The sequence below is a fragment of the Sorex fumeus genome, unplaced genomic scaffold (genome assembly GCF_029834395.1).
Source record: "Sorex fumeus unplaced genomic scaffold, SorFum_2.1 ptg000043l, whole genome shotgun sequence".
NCBI classification, from domain to species: Eukaryota; Metazoa; Chordata; class Mammalia; order Eulipotyphla; family Soricidae; genus Sorex; species Sorex fumeus.
This window is the reverse complement of record NW_026606100.1, coordinates 24,985,074-25,012,009: the sequence shown is the minus strand read 5'-3', so window position 1 is coordinate 25,012,009 and position 26,936 is coordinate 24,985,074. Positions and strand designations below refer to the sequence as shown.

Below are 26,936 nucleotides of genomic sequence, written 5' to 3'. Positions count from 1 at the left end.
TGTCCCCTTTCTTCTGCACCCCTGGCAGCACTGGTTGTTTATTCTTATTGATTTGTGGGCTTTTTTGGGGGGGGGCGCAAAAGGGACAACCAGCAGGGCTCACAGCTTATTCCTGGCTCTGTGCTCAGGGATCACTATTGGTGGGGATCAGAGGGTCATATGGGGTGCGGGCGATCAAACTCCAGTTGACTTTGTGCAAGTCAAGTGCCCAATTTTCTCTCACCCCCGTTCCTACTTTTTCTGATATGTTAGTCTCACTGGTATGACGTAGTAACTCATTACTTTAATTTGTGTAACAATGGTGGGTAGAACATTTTTTCATATGCCAATTGGATATCTTTGTGCCTTCTTTGAGGACAAGTCTGTTCATCTATTCTCTCCATTTTTTAATGGAGTTATCATTTTCTTATTACTTTTTTGAATGCTTCAGGTATCTTGTACTTTAGTGCTTTATTAAGTGTGTGATGAGAAAATATTTCATTTACATTATCAAATATTTGGCATAGACTTGCTCATACTACTCTTTTTTTAAATAATTATTTTATTTTTACAAAGATGTTTGCAACATTTGATTACATTTAATATTCGAACACCAATCCCCACCATTACACCTTCCCACCATCATAATTTCCATCCCAAACCCCAAACCCTGCCCCCCAAGTAGAACCAAAATAATTTATTTTTATATTGCTTGTTATGAAACAAAAAGGGTTTCTTAGAGGAAAGTGTGTGAAGATTGTTGTATTCCACCCAGGAGCCATTAAGCCCTTCTATAAGAGATTAGTAACATATTGTTAAAGGTTGAGCCTTGTGTGCTATATGTATATATCTGCATAAATACACTTCCCCCTAAGATTGGTTGCCTTCTACTTTAAACCCCATCAAATGTGTTGTGCTACTCTTGGTATATGATATTACTCATTTTTTAATTCTTTTAATTTCAGTGAAATCAAGTGATGGTACCTTGTTAAACTTGGTATTAGACATTTGTATCTTCACTCTTCAGAGTAGCCTGGTTTTATCAATATGATTAACTTTTTAAAGAGTTTTGCTTTCATTGTTTTCATACGATATTGATTGTATGCTTGTAATTTCATTGATTTCTGCTCTTATTTTTCTTTGTAGTCTTTATGGCTTAGGTGGGCAAAATGCCTCACCATCACTCATTTCAATATCTTTTTTAGAGATATTGAATAAGGCTGCTTTTGAACAGCTTTCCCACACTTTCAAAATTGGTATCAATATCTCTCAATAATATTAAGCCCAAGGACTGTTCTATTCTCTTTCTTTTTCTCCTTCCTGTGTGAATCATTATGAAGATCAAAAGATCTTCTTTGTATTGCTTTTATTTCTGGGGGGTGGGATACCCAGCAGTGCTCAGGGCTAACTCCTCGGGGATTACTCTTGATGGTATTTTTAGGACTATATGGGATGCCTAGGATCAAAACCGGGTCCACTGCATGCAAGGCAAATGTCTTACCTGCTTATTTTCTCTTTAGCCTCTCATTTTCAATCTTCTTTTCTTATCTGAATTATGGAAAATTGGAATAAAATCTAGTTCTTGGCTCATCAAATTATAACTTTTATTTACAACATACAGGGAAAAATATATATAAATAATTTTGTATATATTAATCATCTTTCTCTATCATATTGTCTATCTAGAATTACTCAATATTAAGTAAAAATTATTATATATAGTGGCCAGAAAAAAAGTTATAGATTATTGAAATAACTGATACATGTGCATTGAGATTAAGGAAATTCTTTTTATTTATTTTATTTTATTTCATTTTATTTGCTTTTTTGAATCACACTCAGCGATACACAAGGGTTACTCCTGGCTCCGCACTCAGGAATTATTCTTGGCGGTGCTCATGGGACCACACAGGATGCTGGGAATTGAACCTGGGTTGGCCGTGTGAAGGTAAAACCCCTACCTGCTGTGCTATCACTCCAGCCCCGGAAATTCTCTTTTAATAAAGATTGGATGTTCCTGGTTTTTTTTTTTATGAAGATAGGAGAGGTAGACAGGGTAATTTCAGGAAATGGATAAAAAATGAAAGGAGGTAAACCCGCCCCCAGGTGAGCAGAAGTTATAGATAGTATCACTGTAAAAACCAAATGATCTCTATTCTTTACACAGGAATGAAGCAGAGTTTGTAGTTAGGGGGTACAGAAATAAATCCATTGGAAGTTGGGGTAGTGTCAATGTCCTTGGGATCAACTTCAGATTTCAAGGTAAAATTCTGTAAAATAGTGGTGAGAAACAAAAATAGCTCCATACGAGCCAGACTCTCTCCAGCACATGCTCTTTTCCCTGAAAATAACAAACAGAATGCAAAAATGTTTTGATTATTTTTTCTCTTGTGAGATGGAGAATATGCAATACCTGTGTGATGAATGGTTGCATAAAAGACAGAAGGTTTGAATAGATAGATGAACAAAAGGTAGACACATATGTAATACATTTACCTAAACACATATTTTCTCTTTAAGTAAATACTTACTGAGGATCAACATTATGCCAAATAATTCATTAAATAATCCTATAATTGCTATTTTGACATTTAAAACTTTGATCAGTGTTTTTCTAGAAATACACATGCATTAGTAGTAATTTCTGTTCCTACTCTGTTATTCCATAACTTCCATTCTTCATAACCTCTCATTTCTGCTATTACTTCCTTTATCAAAATTCAATAAACCAAGAAGTTTAGATATTTTACTACACTGTTGTTTTTGGTATACCCTTTATTCATATTTTTTAGTTCCTAGATCAAATTGTGTTTCTAACCTTCTAAAAAACTGGATGAAATACCCAAAGTTCCAGTGATCGGGATCAATAATTGTTATAAAAAGAAAATTGTGTGGATACTAAGATTGATGTTTTTACTAAAAGACAGCGATTCTATGAACTCAATTCTATCAACTCAGCTATCACTTGTGAGCATTCAAGTGTCCAAGAATAGATGACTGGATAAAGAAATTGTGGTACATATGCACATATACTACTCAGCCATAAGAAAAAGATAAAGAAAATTTGCTGCTGCTACATGGAGGAACCTGGAAAGTATCATGTTAAGTGAAGTTAGTCAGAGAGACACACACACACGCACTAATCTCTTTCATATGCAGGATATAAAGAACCATAATGGTGGAACAACAAATGCCTAAAGACAATAGAAACGAAGAACATGAGAACTGGTTTTCAGTAGAAAACATGCCACTTGGGAATGTTGCTAGGGGATAGGACAGGGTGGGGCAAAATATCTATAGTGGAGAGAAGTGTTCAAGCAAGAGGAGGAGATGGTGCTGAAGGGTGGTAAAGTTTTTTGGATGAAACTCTATCAGCAACAGTACTGTAAATCACAGTGCAAAAACTTACATATAGTTTTTTTGAAAGCACCTCTGGTAGAAACAGACTGATGGATGGGAGCCAAATGGGATTCAGGGTGGGTAGAAATGAGAGAGGGAACTGGACACTGATGAAGGAATTCGTGTTGAAACATTGTGTATCTGAAACCCAACCATAAATAACTTTTGTTTGTGGGCCACACCTGGCAATGCTCAGGGATTGCTCCTGGCTCTGCACTCAGGAATCACCCCTGGCAGTGCTCAGGGTACATAACCATGTGGGATGCTGGGAGTCAATCCCGGGTTGGTTGTGCACAAGGCAAAGGCCCTATCTGCTGTACTATTGCTCCAACCACCCACCAATCATGAATAACTTTTGTAATTTCACAATGAATAAATTTGAAAAAATAGAATGGGTACTACATGAGTTTTTACTAATTCTCAAAATGTACCTTGTCCTATAAGTACAAATAAATTAAACACTTATTACCTGCTGAGAAAGCCATGAAATGGTCACTTTTCTTAAAGTTGCCACTCTTATCCAGAAAGTGACCAGGGTCAAACACCTTTGGTTTGGGAAATTCTTTGTCATCATGCAGGACTGAAGTCAATGATGTTAATATGATTGTGCCCTGAAATAAATATAAAACTGAGTTATGAAGAAGTTGTGAAGCTGGAAGAAATACTCAAAATAATTCAATCCAATCTTGTCACTGTCACTGTCCTCCCGTTGTTCATAGATTTGCTCGAGTGGGCCCAGTAACGTCTCCATTGGAGACTTTGTTGTTACTGTGATGTATTTGATATGCCAATCACAGTAACAACAGTAATCCAATCTTATAGATTTTTTTTTAAAAACCTGGTTCCAAGAAATGTCAGTGTATCATAGTCAGATAAAATGAAAAATAAAGAGCTATAGTATAAAACTAGTGGTGGTGATGTTAATAACGAGGGCTTCAATAGCATTTAACTACTGAACCTTGGCATCTACAATACCAAACCTCTGAATCCATCCTACTTATTTGGACACTGATACCTTATACTATCAGATGGATGATCTTGTTTCTATTTTCACTAATTTCTAACATGGGTCATAGATAAAATGGAAATATGTATGAAACTTGGAGAGCCCGGCAAGCTACCGAGAGTATCTCGCCCGCACGGTAGAGCCTGGCAAGCTCCCTGTGACGTATTCAATATGTCAAACACAGTAACAACAAAGTCTCCAATGGAGACGTTACTGGGCTCGCTCGAGCAAATCGACGATCAACGGAAGGGCCTTTACCTTACCTTACCTTATTGAATGGGTAAATTATTCACATATTAAATATGACACAGGGCAAATATTGAAGATATTTAAGGAGTACACAAAACTGCAATAAAATTAACAGACAACCCCATCAGAAATGTAGAGAGGAGGCAAACAATGAAGAGATAAAGACGTCCTTCAGGCACATGTGAAAGATGATTATTATTAGTAATTATTAAACAAAACTGTCAATGAGGTCCGGAGTGATAGTACACTGGGTAGGCCGTTTGCCTTGCATGTGGCGACCTAAGTTCAATTCCCGGCATCCTATATGGTTCCCCAAGCACTGCCAGGAGTAATTCCTGAGTGCAGAGCCAGGAGTAACCCCTGTGCATTGCCAGGTGTGACCCAAAAAGAAAAATAAAACATCAATGAGCTAGCACCTCACACAGTGAGAATGATACATATCAAAATGACCAGAAACAATGAGAGACAGCAGGGAAGTGTTGAAACAGAAACCTTCATTCAGTGTTGGTAGGAATGTAAACTGGTTCAACTACTATGGAAAACAGTATGAAGACCTCAAAAATTAAAAAAATAGAACACCGCATGATACAGAAATTGTGCTTCAAGCATCTGTTCCAAGAACACAAAAACACTTACTTGAAAAGATATATGCACACCTATGTTCATTGAAGCATGATTTACAATAGCCAAGATCTGGAAACAACTTAGGTGTTCAATGACAGATGAGGGAATAAAGATGTGGAACACCTACACAATGGAACACCTACTGAACCAGGAGAGAAGACAAACTCTTGCCTGTTAGTTTAAACTGAATGGAACTGGAGGATGTCATGCTAAGTGAAATTACTCAGAAAGTGAAAGACAAATACTGGGTGACCTCATTAATATGTGGTAAAGTAAGAAGGTAAGGGAATAGATTATTTAGGATGAAAATATTCCTAGGCATCCATGTTTACCTCCCACAACTGACTGCCATGTTGACTTACCCACAGGTTCTGTTCTACCAATTCATGACTAAATCTTCAAGGAGATGAAAGCCAAACAGCTAAAATTTATGGACACACAGGTACCCTGGGGCTGGAGTGATAGCACAGCAGGTAGGGTGTTTGCCTTGCATGCGGCCGACCTGGGTTCGATTTCTTCGTCCCTCTCAAGAGCCTGGCAAACTACGAAGAGTATACCGCACACATGGCAGAGCCTGGCAAGTTTTCTGTGGCGTATTCAATATTCCAGAAACAGTAACAACAAGTCTCACATTGGAGATGTTACTGGTGCCCACTTGAGCAAACCGATGAACAACGGGATGTCAGTGCTACAGTGCTACAGGTATCCTGGGCTGAAAATTCTAGGATATCATGGGGTGTAGGGGCAGGCCGTGTACTCTGCTGAAGACACAGCAGCTGTACCCATACCCTACTGCTGGAGCCATGCCAAGGGTTAAACTCCACCACTTTACTAATATTCTCTGCACTAATTAGTTCTATTTATTTAATTGCTTTAGTTAAATAAATTAATTAATTTAAGGGCTGGAACGATAGCACAGCAGTAGGGCATTTACCTTGTACGTGTCCAGCCTGGCTGACCTGGGTTCAATTCATCCATCCCTCTCAGAGAGCTCAGCAAGCTACCGAGAGTATCTCGCCCACAGTGCAAAGCCTGGCAAGCTACCTGTGATGTATTCAATATGCCAAACACAGTAACAACTAGTCTCACAATGGAGACGTTATCAGGCTTGCTCAAAGAAATAGATGAACAATGGGAGGACAGTGCCACAGTGCTACAATTATTTTAATTAATGATTTATTTAATTAATTATAATATATAATATAATTCTATTATATTATTATATTTTGCACTCTTATATTTTTAGATGATTGGTTATATAATGTGAAAGAAATACCTTTGTAATAGAACCACTGAGATCAGAATAACAACAATAAAAAAATCTTACCTTGGGGATAAAGTAATTTCTGAATTTAACATCACGGGTCACAGCATGAGGCAAATTGTTGGGAAGGAGGTCAATGAATCTCTGGACCTCGTGCACCAAGGCATCCATGTAAGGCATGTTGCTCTTGTCCTGCATACAGGGCCTCCGTTGTTTACCAATCACACGCTCAATCTCCTCTTGGGCTTTAGCTGATGAGAGGCAAGTAAGACTCATTGAAAAAGAGAACAATAAGTACCACATGTGTATATCATTAGAGGGATATGCAAAGTATCATGTAAGTCCTAGCATCTTTATAGGCATCAGCTACATTTCAGAATTTACTAATGCATATAACTCACATATAAGATACATCTCTCCACACCCATATGTTAGCACATGTGATAATAAAAAAATAATGCCTCAAAATGTGAATAAAATTAAGAAATTTTAGCCTCTTTCTTTTAAAAGAAAAGTAGGAAGTAATAATTATATATGTAATAATTATCAGTTAAAAATTAAATTCAGGGGCTGGAGTGCAGTAGGTAAGGCATTTGTCTTGCATGTGGCCAACCTGGGTTTGATCCCTGACACTCTATATGGTCCCCCAAGATTGCCGGGAGTGATCCCTGAGAGTAAGGAGTAAACTCTGAGCACTGCCGAGTGTGGTCCACAAAAAAATTAAATTACAATGACTTTAAATGTGGTGTTGCAGTATAATTGTGTATTGTTAGTATGTTCAATTTTCAAGAGTACTACTTTCATCTTGCAACTTGCCAACTGCTTCAAATGTTGAAACTTAAGTTTCTTCTGAAATTTATTCTCCATTTCTAAATAAAACTCCATTTCTATTTCTTACCTGTTTTTAGACTATCTGGTCTCATTTACTATTTCTAGCCCCATCTCACACAGAAGATATAGTTCATGTAGAAATGCAAACACGCACAATTATACACATATAGTTGTCCTTATATCATTCCTCTAATATACTTAGACCACAATTTTGGCTATTAGAATATTCCTTTTAACATAGTTCTGACTAGATAAACCAAGTGTCCTGGTAAGACAACTATGATTATGCAAAATGTGTGTTATTTTATTCCACTTAATAATGTATCTTCATTTCAGTTCATGGTTTTAAAGAATATTTTGATGTACAATTATTCTCAAATCCTGAGATAGCTTTTTGCAACTCTGAATTAAAATAAATATTATATTAATAATGGATAATAATAGGAAACCTGTGCTAATCGAGCACTTCTCTTATTCTTTGTGTCTCCTCTGTTAACTGTTTGTCCAGCTATTCTATTTTGAATTTTCTACTATCCTGCCTGGTATCTTGTAACTTCCTGACTCTTTCATTCTTCACAAGCTCCCCAGATTCTTGATGTTCATTATTTCTCCTGACATAATCTCAGACATTGAGAGGAAAAAAAAAGTGAGTGTAGGGATGTGGGGGAATTTTTTCAAACATATAAGTCTGGGTATACTTTCCTTTCACTAACATACAATTAGATAGTTGCTGTTAAGAAGTCTAATAATGGGACCCAAGTGTTAGTACAGCTGGTAGGGCTTTTGCATTGCATGTCACTGACTCAGGTTCAATGCCCAGCATCCCATATGTCCCCTCATCCCCTCCAGGAATAATTCCTGAATGCAGAGCCAAAGTAATCCCTAAGTATTGCTGAGTATGACCCAAAATACACACACACACACACACACACACACACACACAATTCTAATGCTGTAATGCAGTCCCAAATCCTCATCTACTTTATAGAACCTAATGAATCTCGCTGCAATACTCTTAATCTCTCCTCAATACTGCTGTGAAATTCTTTAAACCTATGTGTGTGTTTGTGCATGTGCGGGTCGAGCAGTGTATGTTTTATATTTCATACACTGTAATGACAACCAAGTACCTATCTAATTTGAAAATAGGAAAGTCTTCTCCACAACAATTAACTATCTATTTTTATTTCTTTTAAAAAATCAGTTCATTATATTTCAGGAGGCAGAGGAGTAGTTGAGTGTCTCTGAAGTCTCTGAATTCAATAATTGAATTCTTATTTTTCTTTTCAGTTGTACACGTCACACTTTTCCTGTGCCTGTGTGTCTAGCCCCTTAGATTCAGGTTCTCCAGAGAGAAAATGTCCCTCACCCTACTGCGGGAAAGCATTAAAGAAGTTGTGGAGGGAAGACAGCATCAGCCTATTCCTTTATTTTCACTGATACTAAGTTTCAACTACTGAAATTTACAATTATAGGGACACAAAAGATTTTCCTCAATATTACTTCCTTTTCTGACATTAGACTACATGCTATTTTTTTTCTTTTCCTTTTTTTTGGGGGGGGAGTCACACCCAGCAAAGCACTGGGGTTACTCCTGGCTCTGCACTCAGGAATTACCTCTGGCGGTGCTCAGGGGACCATATGGGATGCTAGGAATAGAACCTGGGTCGATCGTCTGCAAGGCAAATGCCCTACCAGCTGTGCTATTGCGCTCCAGCCCCTAGACTACAGTCTTACTGCCTTATTTTATCAACGTAGTACCTTATTGCTAGATATATTTTATGTTTCAGAAACCTGCTAAAAGTTCACTATTTTTTTAAAACTCTTTCCACAGTTCCTTAACTTTAGTCATTTTTATCAATGTACCAGGATGTAGAATACTGTTAATTATATTTTTAATGCATACATCATTTCAACACCACAACCATCACCAGAGAGATCACTTCCCTCCAGTGTCCCAAGGCCTCCTCCTACTACCCCTTCCCACATAACCTCATAGGAAAAATCTCCTGTTATGATGTCTGACCATTTGTTGTTCCCTTACTGTGTTTCTTTTTTTTTAATCTAACATATGAGAGATCTTTTTAAAAAACTTATTGTGGATTTGGTAACACCTATCTACATATACATCACCTAGATCATCTGGGTGAGTAACGCTAAGTTCCTGAAATTCCACAAAAATGTAAATCAATGGTAAGTTGTTAAAACAAACCTGAAGATTATTATATTTATTGTTAATATAACCTTTAACAATACTTTCCTTTCTGTGGAAATGATTTAAGAAACATTCAATAGATTTCTAAAATTTCCTTTTTAAAAAATTTTTTCTAGCTGTGATTTAAGATGGATAATTTATATTTTCTATTCCCTGACATCTGAACAGTGCATTATCAGTACAGGAGAGATCTGTACTGATACATGTACAGATACATGTACTGTTCAGACTAATTTTTTTTTCTTTTTGGGTCACATCTGGCTATGCACAAGGGTTACTCCTGGCTCATGCACTCAGAATCACTCCTCCTGGTGCTCAGGGGACCATATGGGATGCTGAGAATCAAACCTGGGTCATCCACGTGCAAGGCAAACACTCTACCTTCTGTTCTATCACTCTATCCTTTCAGGCTAATTTTTTTCATATGAAAACAAATATGTAGTTCTTGCCAATTCAAGATGGACATCCTATCACAGATAACCGTCCATGAAATCCAATCACTGGTTTCCATTTTTTTTGTTGTTGCTGTTTGCTGCCTACAATGATTTAATTTGTCCCAATAATGTTCTCATATTAATCAAAGATTCCCATTATTTTCTCTTTATTACATTTGAGAAGATTAAGCAAGTAGTCAGACAATTGAATAATGAAGTTTTTCTGAGAAAAACAAGACTCTGTGTGCCTTTGCTGTGTCTATCAAGGTGTTTTTGAAACTCTCCCAGTCTACCATGCTGGTGATACCTGTGACATCTGGGTGCTTTAGCAGCAGAAGCAATGCATATTTCAGTGTGGTGCTTGTTGTCTCTGTCCCAGCTCCAAATAGATCAAGTATAGCAATCACCAAATTTTCTAAAGTAAATATCAGCTCTTGACTCTGTTTTTCCTAAAAAGATTTTGATAAAATTATTTGAGAAATAACTTTCCAGAATTATAGCTGAGGCAATATAAATCACATTATAAAATTAAGTAACATGCGATTCCAGTTATATTTTAGAAAATATTACCTTATGGTATGATAAAACATTGTAAATCAGATGATTAGAAGGTCATTTTCCAGTATCTAATCCCTTGCTCACCTAGAAGTTCTGATTATTAGATTTTTTTCACAATTAGATGTGTCATGCAACATCTTCTTTATCAGTGAGAAATAAGGGGAGACTGAGTGTGTTATTTTCTCTATTTCTTCTTCTTATCCCAAACTAAGATAGAAGAGAATAGTAGATACCATCTTGGGTGAGAGGAGTCAATCATTAATTAAGTTTTATTATAAAATACTCTGTGTGGATGAAGAATAGTGGAAGACATTTGATTCTGATATTCCAGGGTCACTCTCAGTGAAAAATTTATATGAATTTAATATTGTGAGTACTTTGAAATTTTATGGTAGCTAATATAGCAGCTCAACCTTAAATATATTCTAGCAAAACAATAGATTCACAAAGACAATATAGTATCATAAAATATTGTATATCACATTCAGTGAATTAGGCATTTTGGTCTAGGAAACAAATTTAAGAATAAATATAGATTTACAACATACTGCAAAAAGTCCCAAGAGTGATTCTTGAGTACAGAATCAGGAGTAAACCCCTGAACTCCACTGGATGTGGCCCAAAAACAAAGAAGATAAAAAGAACTGAGATAAAGATGTGACATGTGGAAAGTATCATTAACATACAAAAGAGTATGTACTTGCAAACATATCCCCCGGCTTGCATTAATTTTATTATGCTCATGTAATTGTCAGTGAGCAAATGTATGTTAAATATTATGTATAAACACAATAAAGCAGAGTAAGTCCTCTGAATGTTTGAAATTTCTGGATAATCATGTCCTTGTTATAATTGGCTTTATATAGTACTTAAATTTCTCAGTTCAAAATAACTCTAATCATCATGAACAACTCTGTAAACTACAGTGTTTATATAAAGGGGAAAATAAAAATTTAAAATTAAAAGAAAACTAATATCTGTGAAAAAGAGCAGTATACTCACAAAACATTATTTTCATTCCCTGAATTAAGTTTGTGATGCAGTAGGTATGTACACATGGTCTATCATTATTAAACTGGGCAAAACAATGTTAACATAAATTACATGAAATAATGCTGAAAGAAATCAAAGAAGATCTAAATAATCAGAAAGACTTCCCTTGAAGATCTGGGAACTCTATGTTGTTATAATGACATTACTGGTGTAAACTCACAAACATGGCAGAGACGAAGTTCCCACAAATCAGTTCTTACACTGAAACAACTATTAACCATGCACAAACTTTCTAAATGATCTCTTGAATCTGATGATGTTTTGGTCAGTTGAGGTACACAATGCAGTGCTTAAATCAGTGTCTTGCACGTTTGACATATAGTGACCTATATTCTTATTTTCTTCTAAGGCAGACAATTCTTGAGAGTATGAATGGTATTTCTACAACAGATAAAGGTTCCAAAGTGGCAAAAGGATAGAATCTTCTGCACTGGAGTTGTGCTCTGATCTCTGAGGGTGGCACCAAGAGTAGCTATGGTTTCAGTCCCGATAGCCTTAAGAAACTTTTTTTCTTCACTGACTTTCACCAAGGATACAAACAGAAAGGCACCTTTTACTTTGCTTTGTTTTTTTAAAATCTATTCATTTAAGGGCAACTCTCTGAAAGGGCACTGATCACAGAGATAATCAGAGATTTAAGTATCTACACAAGTGAGAAAAAAAACTATTGGCAAAAATGATACAGAAAATTCCTAAACAAATGTTTAGTAAGTAACAGTGTAATTCCAAAAAAGAAAATTCTTATTTGTCGTGGTACCTTATTACAATAATATTTAAATAATCTATTACCAACGGATAGCACAGTGGGTAGGGTGTTTGCTTTGCATGTGGCCAACCCGAGTTGGATTCCTCTCTCCCTCTCGGAGAGCCCGGAAAGCTACCGAGAGTATCCCGCTCGAATAGCAGAGCCTGGCAAGCTCCCCGTGGCGTATTTGGTATGCCAAAAACAGTAACAAGTCTCACAATAAAGACGTTACTGGTGCCCACTTGAGCAAATTGATGAAAAACCGGAGTTCAGTGCTACAGTGCTATTCCCAACAGAAAAAAAAAGCATATATTTTTTTAAAGACAGAAGTGTACGACCCATTCATAGTTGAAAATTTAAATTGACATGAAATTATTGAGTAATCCCAGAAATTAAATTTACAAGATAATACTTTAAATGTCTTAAATATGCTCAATAGGAATACAAATAAGAATATAAGTGTTTTAAATTTACTGTCTTAAATATAAAAAGCTAGAGATAACCATAAAACTGCATAAAAAAGCTGAGAATTGATAATAAAAAATAAGCTAATAGTTTCAGATACTAAAAAGTACAATATCATAAACAGACAACCAGGATTATAAGGATAATAGAGCAGGTAGGGTGCTTGCCTTGACTGCTCTTAACCTGGGTTGGATCTTCAGCATTTTATATGGCTCACTGAGCACCTCCAGGAATGATTCCTGAATATAGAGGAGTAAGCCCTGAGCTAAAGTTATATGTGGTCTAAACACCACCCTCCCTTTAAAAAAATCCAGAAATAGACAAACATAAAGAGTATGCTATAGTGTCCAAAAGCAGAGAGAGAGAGTATGGGGGAAATTGTCTGCCATAGAGGCAGGGGGTGGGGTGAGATAGGGAGGTGCATACTGGGGACATTGGTGGTGGAAAATGTGAGCTGGTGGAGGGATGGGTGTTCAATCATTGTAAGACTGAAACTCAAACATGAAAGCTTTGTAACTGTATTTCACGGTGATTTAATAATTTTTTTAAAAAAAGATTATAATAAATCTAACTAGAAATAACTAATGAATATAATAAAGTGATAGGCTACAAAACAATATATTAAAGTCTTATAGTGTTAAAATGTCCATCTTACCTAATACAGTTTACAGATTCAGCATAATACCCATCAAATTCCTAACAACATTTTAAGGAAGTAGAACAAGTAACATTTGTATGTAATATTTACCATTTGGTGACATTTATGTGAAACCACAAATACTGTGGACAAAAGAATCCTAAGGAGGATAGTATGAAGCTATTGTATGACACTAACTCAAACTATATTACAAAGAATCATTAATAATAAAAATTAAGATATTGAACAAAAGTAGACATAAGATATGGAATATAATTGTGAGTCTGAAAATAAGCACCAGTACATATGGACAGTTAATTTATAACAAAAGAGTAAGACCATACATTGAAGAAGGAAGTTTTTTGAATAAACAGTGTTGGGACAGTTGTATAGCCACAGGGGAAAATGATAAATGAAAATAGATCATTATTTAACACCTTGTGCAAAACTATGAAAATAACTCAAAGGCGCCAGATAATCTTGTCATCGGCCACAATTCAGTGTTGTATGTCCTTCTCTCCTGGAAGGGAGCAGGGAACACCAAATAAAGGGTATTTGGAGGACCAGTTCGGGTTGGGAGATGAGAGCTGAATGTAGACTATAGATCCAACAGAATGGCCACACAATGCTTTTAGTGCAAACTACAACACCCAAGGGCTGGATGACAGCACAGCGGTAGGGCCTCTGCCTTGCGCAAGGCCAGCCCAGCTGAGCTGTGTTTGATTCCTCTACCCCTCTCAGATCCGGCAAGCTACCAAGAGTATCTCACTCGCATGGTAAAGCTTGGCAAGCTACCTGTGACTTATTCAATATGCCAAACATAGTAACAACAGGTCTCACAATGGAGATGTTACTGGGCCCACTCGAGAAAATCGATGAACAACTGGAAGATAGTGTTGCAGTGCTACAACACTCAAATGGAAAGAGAGAACAAAAGGGAATGCCCTGCCTCAGAGGCGGAGTGGGGTGGGGGATGGGATGGGGGTGGTAGGAGGGATCTTGGGATCATTGGTGGTGGAGAATGGGCACAGGTAGAGGGATGAGTACTTGATCATTGTATGACTGAAACACAAGCACGAAAGTTTGTAAGTCTGTAACTGTACGCCACGGTGATTTCACTAATAAAATATTAAAAAAAACTGAAGACAGACATAACAAGCAAAACAAAAAAAAAATAATAATACGACACTCACCATAACCATGCTACCAGACCCTGCACCAGGCTGTTTCATTTGGGGCGCCCTGGAGGGGGATGGGTGAGACACCACCCCATCCCAAAGGACCCAGCCCTGGCAGCCTAAAACCTCCAGAACTCAACCGCTGCCATGCTCACGGCTGCTCTCCACATGCTTGGGCCGAGCCTCATCCAGTAACATCTCCATTCGTCCCTGTCTGCTAGCTCCAGTAGCAGGAAGTGAGACTTGTTATTGTTTTTGACATAACGAATACGCCATGGGTAGCTTGCCAGGCTCTGTGTGGTTTATATACTAAATAAAATACTACTTAGCTATTAAAAATGATGAAATCTGTTGTTTTGGGCATGATAAAATCTTCCTGTAGATATGCAAAGTAAAACAAGACAGAAAGTGAAATATAAATGCTGGATGCTTTTATTCACATCTGTAATATAAATAAAGTAACAAACTAACAAAATATCCACACAAAAATAACTCTTAGGGACCAGAACAATAGTACAGTGGGTAGGGCTGTACTATTTCCACTCTGGAGAAGCCTCTGTTCTCCCTTAAACACATTTCCCCTTTTTTTCTTCTCTCACAACTTTAAAAGTAAGTTTTATTTAATAAAAATTATCTTGCTTCAAAAAAAAAGTTGACAACTTTATTCTAAAATGCATGTGGAAATTCAGTGGATCCAGAATAATAACCAAGATAAAAATCTTGAAAAATAGCAAAGGGAAGATTTACAGTTCAATTTCAAATTGCTAAAAGCTAGTAATTAAGACTAGTAGTTGAGGTTCAAAATATCATTTCTTAGATTTACATCAACTGATTTTTGACTAGGAACTATAATTGTTTGCTCATGTGGAAAAATCCATCTTTTCAACAGATGTTTTCAAATAACCCTCCTCCTCCATATCATGTTTTCAAACACAACCCTCCTCTTCCATATCAAATTATTATTATTATTATCATTATTATTATTATTATTTTTGCTTTTTGGGTCAGACCCAGAAATGCACAGGAGTTACTCCTGGTTCTTCACTCAGGAATTACTCTAGGAGGTACTCAGGGGACAATATGGGATGCTGGGAGTCGAACCCGGATCAGCCAGGTGCAAGGCAAACACTCTACCCACTGTGCTATTGCTCCAGTCCCCTATATCAAATTCTTTCTATCGTATATTCATGTTTTTCTTATTTCTATCTACATTATCCAAGCATAGAGCTCTGTGTGTTATATGCATTATTGACATATCTGAAATTCCTTCTCCTGTCTTTCCTGAAAATATTTTAGATTTATCTGCAATCACCAGCTGTAGAAGAAGGCCATTATTCTGAGCCCCCTTTACCTTCCCTTAGACATTGTATATAATAATTATGTGTATCTTCATATTATAATGTGAAATTCTGCAATTTCCAATTTTTCTGTAATTGTATTTATTTTACTTGAATATCATTTTCTCACTTCTTGAGTTAATTATCAGTTACCATAGAACAGGACAAAATATTCTACTCATTTTTAACAATTTAATTTGCATCTTCCTTAATGATTAGTATAGAATCATGCATATAACACACAATAAAAGCTCTTGACAGCATTATTTGTATAATTATTGAGACATCTCTGATAAATGCAGAACTATTCAACAAACCACAATGTGTCAAAATTGTACTAACAATCAAGTAATTGAACTTCTACTAACATCTTACCTGCTCCATTTTGACGAGGAAACAATCAATAAAGTCTCGAGGATTATCAATGTCCAAAGATGCTTGATGTTCCACCATTTTCTCCATAAAATAACTTTTAAAATAAGAAATATTGTGATTTAATTTGTTATAAATCCCTGGATAATAATCAAGGAGAATCGGAAAAGAATTGCAGAGCTAGAAGAGAAAACAAGTTTATTAAATAGTGAACATTTAAATATCTACATATAAACACAAAGCCTGGTTAGGAATTGCATTATAAATTTAAATAAAAGAGTCTTTGTCTTGAGAGAAAATATTTATTTTTTGAATAGCTGCTATTTTTATGCGATAGATGATTTGGTAGAAAACATTTTTAACCAGGTTACCAATCTGATAATCATGCCTCTCATTCATAGGTAATGTTTATGGAATTCAAGAATCCTTATCAATTCTCTCATGTATCTTTCACAGATTCTTAAATATTGAAACGACTAGAGTTCATGTTTTGTGGGTTTGAGACAACACTCAAGAAATACACTGGAGGTTACCCCTACCTCTGTGCTCAGGAGGTAGATTTACATATTTTATTTTACTTTTGTTTTGGGGGCCACATGCTGTAATACTCCTGGCTTATTCCTGGTTCTGTGCTCAGGGATCACTCTTAGCAAGACTGGAAAATCATATGTGGTGCCGGATAACGACCTAGATCAGTGGTTTGGAAGGCAAACATCTTACCTCCTGTACTGTCTCTGCACATCCACAAATGAACACATATTAAATGACACCAAAGAAAAAAGGAAGTTTGGGCAGTGAAAAAAATCCTGCTGTTTCTACTAGCTTCAGATACAAAATTAGTGTTTTAGAAATGCAAATGTCTTTAAGATACTGTGAAATATCTCAACACAAGATACTATCTAAATAATCTACATATATAGAAACTGTGCAATAGAATAGTGAGATTTCTTTGAAATAACATCACTATCTTTGAGGCAGAGTACAGATACATCAGCTCAATACAGAGTGAGACCATGATTTTCCTTGCCACCCCTTCAAAAAAAACCCCAATTATTTTGTTAGTTAGAAGGTCACTTGAAGCTTAACACATCGCTATAATAGAACTCCCTGAAAGAATATCGTCCTCTTCCCCAAATACAGATATTTTTGCATCTGATGTGATGAAAGTGTTATTCAGTGTTGAAAAACAATATTTGTAGGTAACAGAACTCTTTTAATGAGTGTAAAAGAATATTTAATGCAATGAACATGTTTTGGGGAAGTTACCAAAGTAACTTTATAGGTTTGAACTTTAGTGAGAAAAGCACGGGACAAACTCAAGAGTATTTATTTATTTATTTATTTATTTATTTATTTTGCTTTTTGGGTCACACCAGGCGATGCTCAGGTGTTACTCCTGGTTTTGTACTCATGAATAACTCCTGGCGATGCTCAGGGGATCATATGGGATGCTGGGACTCGAACCTGGGTCGGCCTTGTGCAAGGCAAATGCCCTACCCCCTGTGCTATTGCTCCAGCCCCACTCAAGAGTATTTAATTCCAGTTCTTCATTCTGAAAATACTCTGAGCATTTTTTGCCAATATTTTCAGGGACAAGGCCATATCATGAGATTGATGCTCTGCCTACTGTGCTAAGAGGACTGCTGGGGCAAGGCCATATTTCACAGATGAGCAATCGAAAGCTAAGCTCTGCAGGGCTGTGGTGTTCACACATTTGCTTCTCAGCTTAGTATATGTAGAGGTTTGCAATCTTGGAGAAAAGAACAAAATAATTCCTAAGTAAAAGTGAATAAATAAATAAATAAAAGTGAATGGATTCTCACCTGAATCCATGGAGAGCTAAAAATTTCACTATTTTCATTCAACTTTTTCATCAAGTTTAAAAAATCTTGATCTCTATAATCAAAGCGATTCTGTAAAATAATGGAGCAGATCACATTGCATGGAGCACATCCCAGGATAAAGGTGGGGTCACAAGGTGAAGCTAAAGATCAGAGAATATTTTAAAATACAATTAAAATATGCACATGAAATACTGTTTTTTAGATGACAAGTAAATAAAAAAAAACCTTCAAAATAAAATATTCCCTAAAAATTCCCTTAATAAGAAAATACCAACATGTATAAAACTGAGATCACTTCTACATTAAATCAGTGTAAACTATTTTGACCCAGGTAGCTAAATAATGTTCTATGAAATAAATGAAAATTTTATTTTATAACATCTGACAGTAAAATATAAACATTAACAGAAAACAATTAAAATATTTAATTTATTACCATTGCCATGTTTTACCCATTCACAAAAGTGCCTCAATTAATTGGACATTACTAGGCATACAACAAAATAATATGATGTTAGACTGATTAGGTTGGGGAGATTAGCAAGGTCTGTTTCTGCAAATTCTTCTCTGTTTCTCTTTATCTCTGCATGGTACAACAAACTTCTGTTTACCAAATATTTACTTTTCTCTTCTTTCTATACATTTTCTATTTTTTTGAGGTTTAAAACTATCTTCTTTTCCCCATCTCATATAATTTCTCATTGCCTAACTATTGTGAGTCTCCTGTTTCTATGTTGCTGGATGTCTGTAATTAAATGTAATTTTTTCCTGTTAATCTTCTTTATGCCAATGTCATTAGTAGACAAACCAAAAGAATGTAGAGGATAGAAAGATATATTTCTCTTTCCCACACTAGAGAAATCACAAAGATAGAGTAAAGTTTAGTAAACTGAAAACAAAGCCAACGTCCACTTAGACAAGCCGGTTAAACAGTTACTGACAAAGGTTAAAGTTTTATAACTTTGTGTGTATATATTATTGAATTATGAAGCAGAGCATATTTAAGCACAGAGGGCATTGATAATAAAGAGTAATTAATGCTGATATATTTTGAATAGGCTGTCTTTGCACAAAACTACTGGTAATGAGAATTGCACAATTAATATTTTAACTTGGTATTATTATTGGCCCAAATTGTAGACGTGATCTCTGCGTTAACTCTGAGACATGTCTGTGAGACTGATTATATAAATTAGTCCAACTAAGGAAAATATTTGTCTCTTGTATCTTAAGATCATTCCTACCTTGTGTACTTGACAAGCATTCACTGGTAAAACGTTCAAAAATTATAGTAACATTTCCTAACTCTTTCATTTAATGACTCAAAACTATTCTCTGTGATTTATGGTCTAAAAACTTAATTCAGGACGTTCCACAGCCACCACTATATTTAATACCCCTGTTCGACTGATTCCCAACTAAATCTCCCAGGAGATATACACCAAGAAGCTAAAACACCAATCCTCATAGTTGAAAACTCTGGGTCTGCCCTTGGGAGGTGGGCGGGTCGAGTACCTGCGATGCTGAAGCTCCAGTAGAAGCATTCACATCCCAGTGTTGCAGCCATGGCAAGGGTTCAACTCTATTACTTCATTAATCCTCTCTACAAAGGTGCCAAACTGTGAATAATGTAGTCTCTCCCCACCTCCCAACTTCCAAAAGCCCCTAAAGACACGTCCACATCACAAAGATTCTGTCTTGTCAGCTTATTGACACAGACCATTGATTCTGAATCAAGCAGTCTCTGGACCAAGCAGCCTCCTACACCTCCTAATACTTCAATACTGAAGTTCCAGTAGGAGCACACCGAATTAGATGGAAAAATCATATAGAAGCTGACTAAACTCAACAAACAAAAACAATAACACAGTAGGCTCCATTAACAACAATGAGCCTAGTAAATCTTTAGACAAGGACTTAAAAACCCCATGATGGGATATAACAATTTTCAAATATGATTCTTTTATGCTTATTGATTTTAATGTTAGGACTTTGTTAGATAGTCTATTTAAACTCTAGAATTGTATGAACAGTTGTGGCATTTGTCTACTTTAAAATAATTTAAAAAATTAAAATAAAATTGAATTGAGTAGAGAACTGAATAACATTTCATATGTCATACCCACACTGTGTATACGACAATAGGTGTATACACAGTGAGACATAGGTGCACACATGTTTCAGTCTCAATTGACTCTCTGCTTCAGATTCCCCTCCTTAGAAGGTCTGAGGGATAGTGCAGCAGGGAAGGTGTTTGCATTGCACGTGGACACATCAGGAGTGATCTCTGAGCACAGAATCTAGAGTAAGTCCTGAAACAATACTGAATGTGGCCCCCAAGCAAACAAATAAACAAACGAGGTTATTCTTTCCACAGAGGACCGACAGCTTCTACCCCTAAAAGTAGTTAGCAGAACCTGAGACCTTTCCAAGGGCAGAGGTAAAGCAGAAAACGCCCTCCAGGCCCAATTAGAGCACACATATCATCCCACCATTGGTTTTTTTCAACTCCTCCACGAGGCAGTGGGCTTCCTCTTGAACTCGCTCCTCAATGCTCTTCTTCCCCATCCCAAAATTCCGTAGGGTCATGAGAGAGAAGCGCCTGAGTTCCTTCCATGTCTTTCCAACACTGAACACTATCCCAACTATGAGAGAAGATAGAAAAAGGAGAAACATTGTGAGGAGGAGGTTAAGGGAATTGGCCAAGTTTTGCAGAAAAGTACAACAAATTCCTGTCTTCCATTTCTTTCATCCCCAGTATCAGTGCTATACTTGAACACAGCCATACCTACCATGTCCTTTATTAAGTTTTTCAATTACTGGGTTATCACTTCTTCCAGCAAAGTCTTCTCCCAGATCTACCAGGGCTTCCTTCACTGCTTCATATCCGTACAGTACCACAGTAGGCTTCATACCAAAATACACAGTGAACACAGGGCCATAGACTTTTGAGAGCTGGGAAAGGCAAATGCTAAGTCAGTATTTGATAAAATATTGTGCTTTCTCCAAAATGATATTATCGTGTCATTTTAATTTTTTTAATTATCACAGTCTAAAATAGCACTACAGTTTTAGGACACACACACAGATAAAACCAATTGGTTCTCTACACACAAACTCATTCTTTTATTTCACTGTTTACCGTGACAGTAAAATACAAGGTAAAGTTTTAAAATAACTGGAAGTAATTTGAATCACAAAGTTGACAGTGAGTCTATTTTAATAGGGTGCCAGTGGTAGTATATCTTACCTTTAAAATTTGGTGTAAATTACTTACATTTCAAATCATTAAAAGGAGCATAAAATATACTCACATTGCTCAGGGATTTGCTGATATTCTTAACATCTACTTGTAGAATGTTTCCAATAATTGGGAGAGGAGTAGGGCCAGGTGGAAGCTTTCCTTTACTGGCATTCTGTTTCTGCCGTGAAAGAAGAAGCCAACAGGAGAGAAAAAACACCAGCAACAGAACTGGAAACATTCTCTTCTTACTCAGAGAAGCTAACCTGAAATCAAAAGATCTTTAAGAACACTTTCTGCTAATTCAACTTGTGCCTTTCTGAAAAGGCAACCGGTTACAGACTCTGTGAGTGAACTTTGACCCACTGATAAAGATAATTAAATGGCCTTTAGTCCTCTCTTACCTTTAATCCAACGACCATCTGTAGGTACTGGTTTAATTTAATACTACTTTGGGATTACCAGGTATTGATAATAATAAAAAAAGTTTTAAGGCCTGGCACTTTTATTTATTTAATTTTTGGTTTGGGGGCCACACCTGCCAAAGGCAAGCCAGGGGCAAACAGGTCAGAGGCATCACGAAGATTTACAAAAAAGACAAAAATAAGAGAGCAAAAGCCTACAATCAAGGGGCTAACAGCCTCATGGACTGAGAGCCCCGACTGTCCTTCACAAACAGTATTTATTGCTTATTGCTAAGAACCAATAATCATTAAATGGAGAAGAACAACATTCTTTGGTCAGGCACCAAACAATCTTTTTTCTTTTTTTCATTGCACCTAACAATCTTGATCTAGGTTAGACTATTACATATCAGAAGGTGTTAGTTTACTGGGATAAACATAAGTGTAAAGAGCTTTCTTAAGGAGAAGTTCTTTCAGAAGGTGAACAGAGATAGAGCAGACAGGACACCTGCTCGAGTCAGTATTACAGGGCAGCATTCCATAAATGGACTCCAGGGTTCTGGCTGGTTCCCAATATCTCCCCCCTTTTTCTGCTGCTCCATGACCTAGTAGTCCTGGCTGGATAGGGTGACTGAAACTGTGTATAACATCAAGTCATGCTTTCAGGTAGATCTCAGTGGGAAAGAACTCATAATTTATGAGAAAATGCGTCAAAGATTTCAAGTTGCAAATGTTGTATATGATAGGAAATACTTCCTGATTAAGCAAACGTTTTCTAATTAATTTCCATGACTGCTGTGTTTCATTATAAATTTTGGGAGTAACACAGATCTGAGTAACATTCCAATTCCATATTAAGCCAGCTTTAGTTTGTAAATTTTGTATTTCATCCCCTAAAAAGTTACACACACACTGCTTGTTGCAAGTCTGCTATTTAGGTAACAGTTTTTGTATTAATTTGTTGTTGACTATGTCATAATAAACTAGTATAATGTCAGTTCTCAACAAAATGGACAGTTTGGATGCCCTGATGAAAGGCAGCTCCAGCAGCAGCTGCAGTGGCCATTAATGCTATTAATCCCGTGATTCCAAAGATATGCATGTGATATAATCCTTCATGATCTTTTCAGTATCTTCTCTAACAAACTTTCTACAATGCACATTGAAGGAGAGTCCTCCATGCCCTAGGAAGCTTAACAGGCATCCATAGTTTTAAGTAAGCTTAACAGGCATCCACGGCTTTAAATAAATAAAGGCAAGGAAATGCCTGAATTTAGGCAAGTGAATAATCTGCAAAAGACACAGACTAGGGTTTGTTTTTCTTTATCAAATCTTAATTTTCCTATTAATAGGATGGGTATTGTCAGAAAAGTTTGTATAAAATGAGTGTCATTTTCTGTGACACTAAAGCCAGACAGAGTTTCTTTACCAATATTTTGATACTTCCCTTTCCATCCTTTCATGAGTTTTAAAGTTGCAACAAGCCTCCACAGTTCCAGATATTGAGACCTGCCTGGAATACTGGGCATTGGAGGAGAAAGTTCTTCCATATTCCATAGACAATCATGTTGGAATAAGCTATCATAGTTTTAGTTTCTCTAACAATTTTACTGTTCAACTTAATTAATTTTTGTTTGCACTGGCTAAACCAAAAGGTCTCCAATCAATTATCTTGCCATGGTGGGTAGTTAGTAGGACTCTACCTACTCTGTTTATTCATTGTTCCATAGTATCAAAAATTTAGAACCAGAAGTCAGATGGTTTGACTTTACAAGTTAACATATATGGCCTGGAGATATTTGGAAGTCATATATCTTTTTGAGTCACAGGTCCAAGCCATTAAAGAGAAAAGCTTAATAACATCTGTTAGGCTAAAACTCCTTCTGTAGTATTTGTAAGTCTGAATCCAAAACTTATTTTCTAGCTTGAGACATGATCTTCATAGCCTTAACAGATTGGGAAAGTGGAAAAATCCAGGGTACGGTTTCTGAGAATTTTCCCTTTTCCCATTGTTTTTTCTGATGTCAGGACCTGGCATCCATATAATTCCATTAGTGAATTCCAGAGGTGGTATATCTCCCATTCCACTACCTGCTTAGTTGGGGGCGAGTGAAGAAAGCCCTGTATGGTGCTCACCAGCATATATTACCAGTATGCTCATAATATCAATGATAGCTAGAAACATAGTAGTTGGTGTCTTACCAGTATTGGTCTGGATCAATACTCTTTCTTCCTGCCTCGAATCTCCATGACTATTGAAGCTCAAGGCATCTTTAAAGATGAAAGACCACTGACCAAGCAAGTGGAAACAAAGATAAACAAATGGGACTACATGAAACTAAGAAACATCTGGACCTCAAAACAAATAGGGACCAAGATATAGAGACAGCTCATGGAATAGAAAAAGCTGTTTACCCAATATGCTTCAGATAAGGGATTAATATTCAAGATATATAAAACACTGGTAGAACTTTACAAGAAAAAAATCCAACCCCATCAAAAAATAGAGAGAAGATATGAACAGAAATTTCCTCAAAAAAGATATATAAATGACCAAAAGGCACAGGAAAATAAAATGCTCTGCATCATGAATCATCAGGGAGATGCAAATTAAAATGACCATGAGATATCGGCTCACACCACAGAGACTGGCACACATCAGAAAGAACAAGAACAACCAGTGCTGCTATGGAGGTAGAGATAAAGGGACTCTTATTTCTTGTTGGTGGGAATACCCACTGGTTCAGTCTTCTTGGAAAATAATATGGGCATTCCTCAAAAAATTGAAATCTAGCTTCCATATGACCCAGCAATACCACTTCTGGAATGTACCCTGGGGGCGCAAAGACACACAACAGAAATGCTGCCTGCACTTCTATGTTCATTGCAGCCCTATTCATAATAGCCAGAATCTAGAAGCAACCCAAGTGCCCCAAAACAGACAACTGGATAGAGAAACTATGGTATATCTACACAATGGAAACTATGCAGCTGTGAGGAAAAATAAAGTAATGACATTTGCTTATAAATGAATGGAGAGTATCATACTGAGTAAAATGAGTAAGAAGAAGATGGGTAGACAGTATGACTGCACTTGTTTGTGGGATATAAAATAAAACATAGTATGATACTAATACCCCAGGACAGTAGAAACAAGGACCAGGAGGATTTTTCACAGTTAGAAGTCTAGTGTTTCCAACCTAGTTGTTCTCCCCAAGTGCTGGGGGAGAAGGCAGTTGAGATACAGAAGGGACCACTATGACAGTGATAGTTGGAAATGATCACTCTGGACAAGAACTGCATGCTAAAAGTAGGTAAAAGGACAATCATTATAACCTTTCTGTATCTGTATTGCAAACCATAATGCCCGAGAGAGGGAGAGAGAGAGAGAGAGAGAGAGAGAGAGAGAGAGAGAGAGAGAGAGAGAGAGAGAGAGAGATTGCCTGCCATAGAGACATAGAGACAGACTTGGAGGTGGCAGGAGGGGTAATGGGGACATTGGTGGTGGGAAACGTACACTGGTGGAGGGATGGGTGTTGGAACATTGTATGACTGAAACCTGATCATAAACAGGTTTGTAACTGTATCTCACAGTGATTCAATTTTAAAAAAAAGAAGACAACTACTTCCTGCCTCCTGGGTAAACTTCTTTATTAGTCCCCAGCTGTGCAGTGATGCTTGATGGATCACTGACTTGGGTCTTTTGAAGGACAGGTTGGTTATCATTTCTTGTCAAAAAACATGCATATCCTCTCCACCAAACATTTGCATCTTTCTATTTATTCTGTTTCCCCTTTTCTTCATCCCTAAAACAGATATGCTCATTTATCTGGATTTTATCACTGGCTAGTTGCAAATGTTTCTCAGCTGCACAATTTTTCTTTTCCCTGTAGAGCAAAAAACCAAAAAAAAATAGGGTTGTTTTCACAAATGAGATTTTATGCATAATAAATACTTTAACTTGGTGATTTTGTAAATGCCTTTAGATTTAATCAATTTCTTCATGGTCTCCTAAAGGTCAATACTTTCTGTATCTTGCACTGTTCTGACTACATACTGGCTATCAGAAACAATATTTCTCCTGTCACATCTTTTAATAATTGAATCACTGCCACCATTTTCACTTTCTGGGCTGAGGAATAAGGTGTTTGCCTAATCTTCATAGTGGATCCCTAATAGGCCCCTTTAAAATCCAATTAGCTTTAAGAATTGAAACAAGTTAGAAAAAGTATAATCATTATCTATGGGCGCTAATGAAGTCAGAAAGTTCTAATTACCATTCCAAACTCACTTAGAGTGTTTCCTTCACGTATAGATTAGTAAGGTAAAAGACTATTTTATTTGTGTATTGATTAATTAATTGGTGTAAATGGGAGCGTCCTAAAGTATCCTTCCTATTTTGTGTAAGCAAATTTCCAGTCTTTTTTGTTGTTGTTGTTGTACATGAGGTAAAAATATCCAGTCCTTAATTTCTTGTTGATTAAAAAACACCTCTAGAGGAATTTTGAAGGAAAACTAACAAGCTTATTTTGCATCTAAAGAGATATGCTCTAATTTGGTTTCATAAATTCTATCTTGTCCCCATTTTAATTATAATTTATTAAGTGGAGATTCCTAAAATAGGCTAGAACCAGTTTATATCTCCATTTCTGAAAGTTGTTTAGGGTGTTTAGTGTTTAAGTTATCAGTTCTTTTTTTTGTTTTTTATTGAATCACTGTAAGAACAGTCACAAAGCCTTTCAGTTTAAGTCTCAGTCCATCATACAATGATCAAACACCCGTCCCTTCACCAGTGCACATTTTTCACCACCAAGAATCCCAGTGTACCCCCCTCCCACCCGCCCTTCCCCCGCCTGTGCGGCAGATTTCTACTTTACTTTCTCTCTCTACATTGATCAGATTCAATATCACGGTTCGAAAGAATAGTCCTGGTACCCGCATACTGGAGCCATGCTTATAGAAGCTCATGGTCACCGGGACTCCATCTGGAGAAGGCAGGGAGAGGGCACCTACCCGATCTGGGACCTCCCAGTGATATCAGCTCAGTATGGGGCCCGGAGAATCCTCCGGGAGTTGTGGAGCCTGCTTGCCAGTTTCCTTC

General features: G+C 36.7%; 1 protein-coding gene and 1 pseudogene across 1 annotated transcript; one reads left to right on the top strand and one right to left on the bottom strand.

Annotated features, from left to right (window-relative positions):
• Positions 1-1,705: 1,705 nt before the first annotated feature.
• Positions 1,706-26,936, bottom strand: LOC130029575 (cytochrome P450 2C5-like). The gene is made up of 10 exons (XM_056120559.1): positions 26,849-26,936; positions 21,505-21,697; positions 20,983-21,145; positions 20,683-20,835; positions 18,170-18,330; positions 16,350-16,526; positions 10,309-10,450; positions 6,585-6,772; positions 3,848-3,989; positions 1,706-2,320 (listed from the first exon to the last, which is right to left on the bottom strand). Exons 2-10 carry the CDS (start codon positions 21,670-21,672, stop codon positions 2,139-2,141), a joined length of 1,476 nt encoding a protein of 491 aa, XP_055976534.1. The 5' UTR covers positions 21,673-21,697; positions 26,849-26,936; the 3' UTR covers positions 1,706-2,138.
• LOC130029820 (cytochrome P450 2C42-like) overlaps positions 23,768-26,936 on the top strand; it is a 31,892-nt pseudogene continuing 28,723 nt past the window's right edge.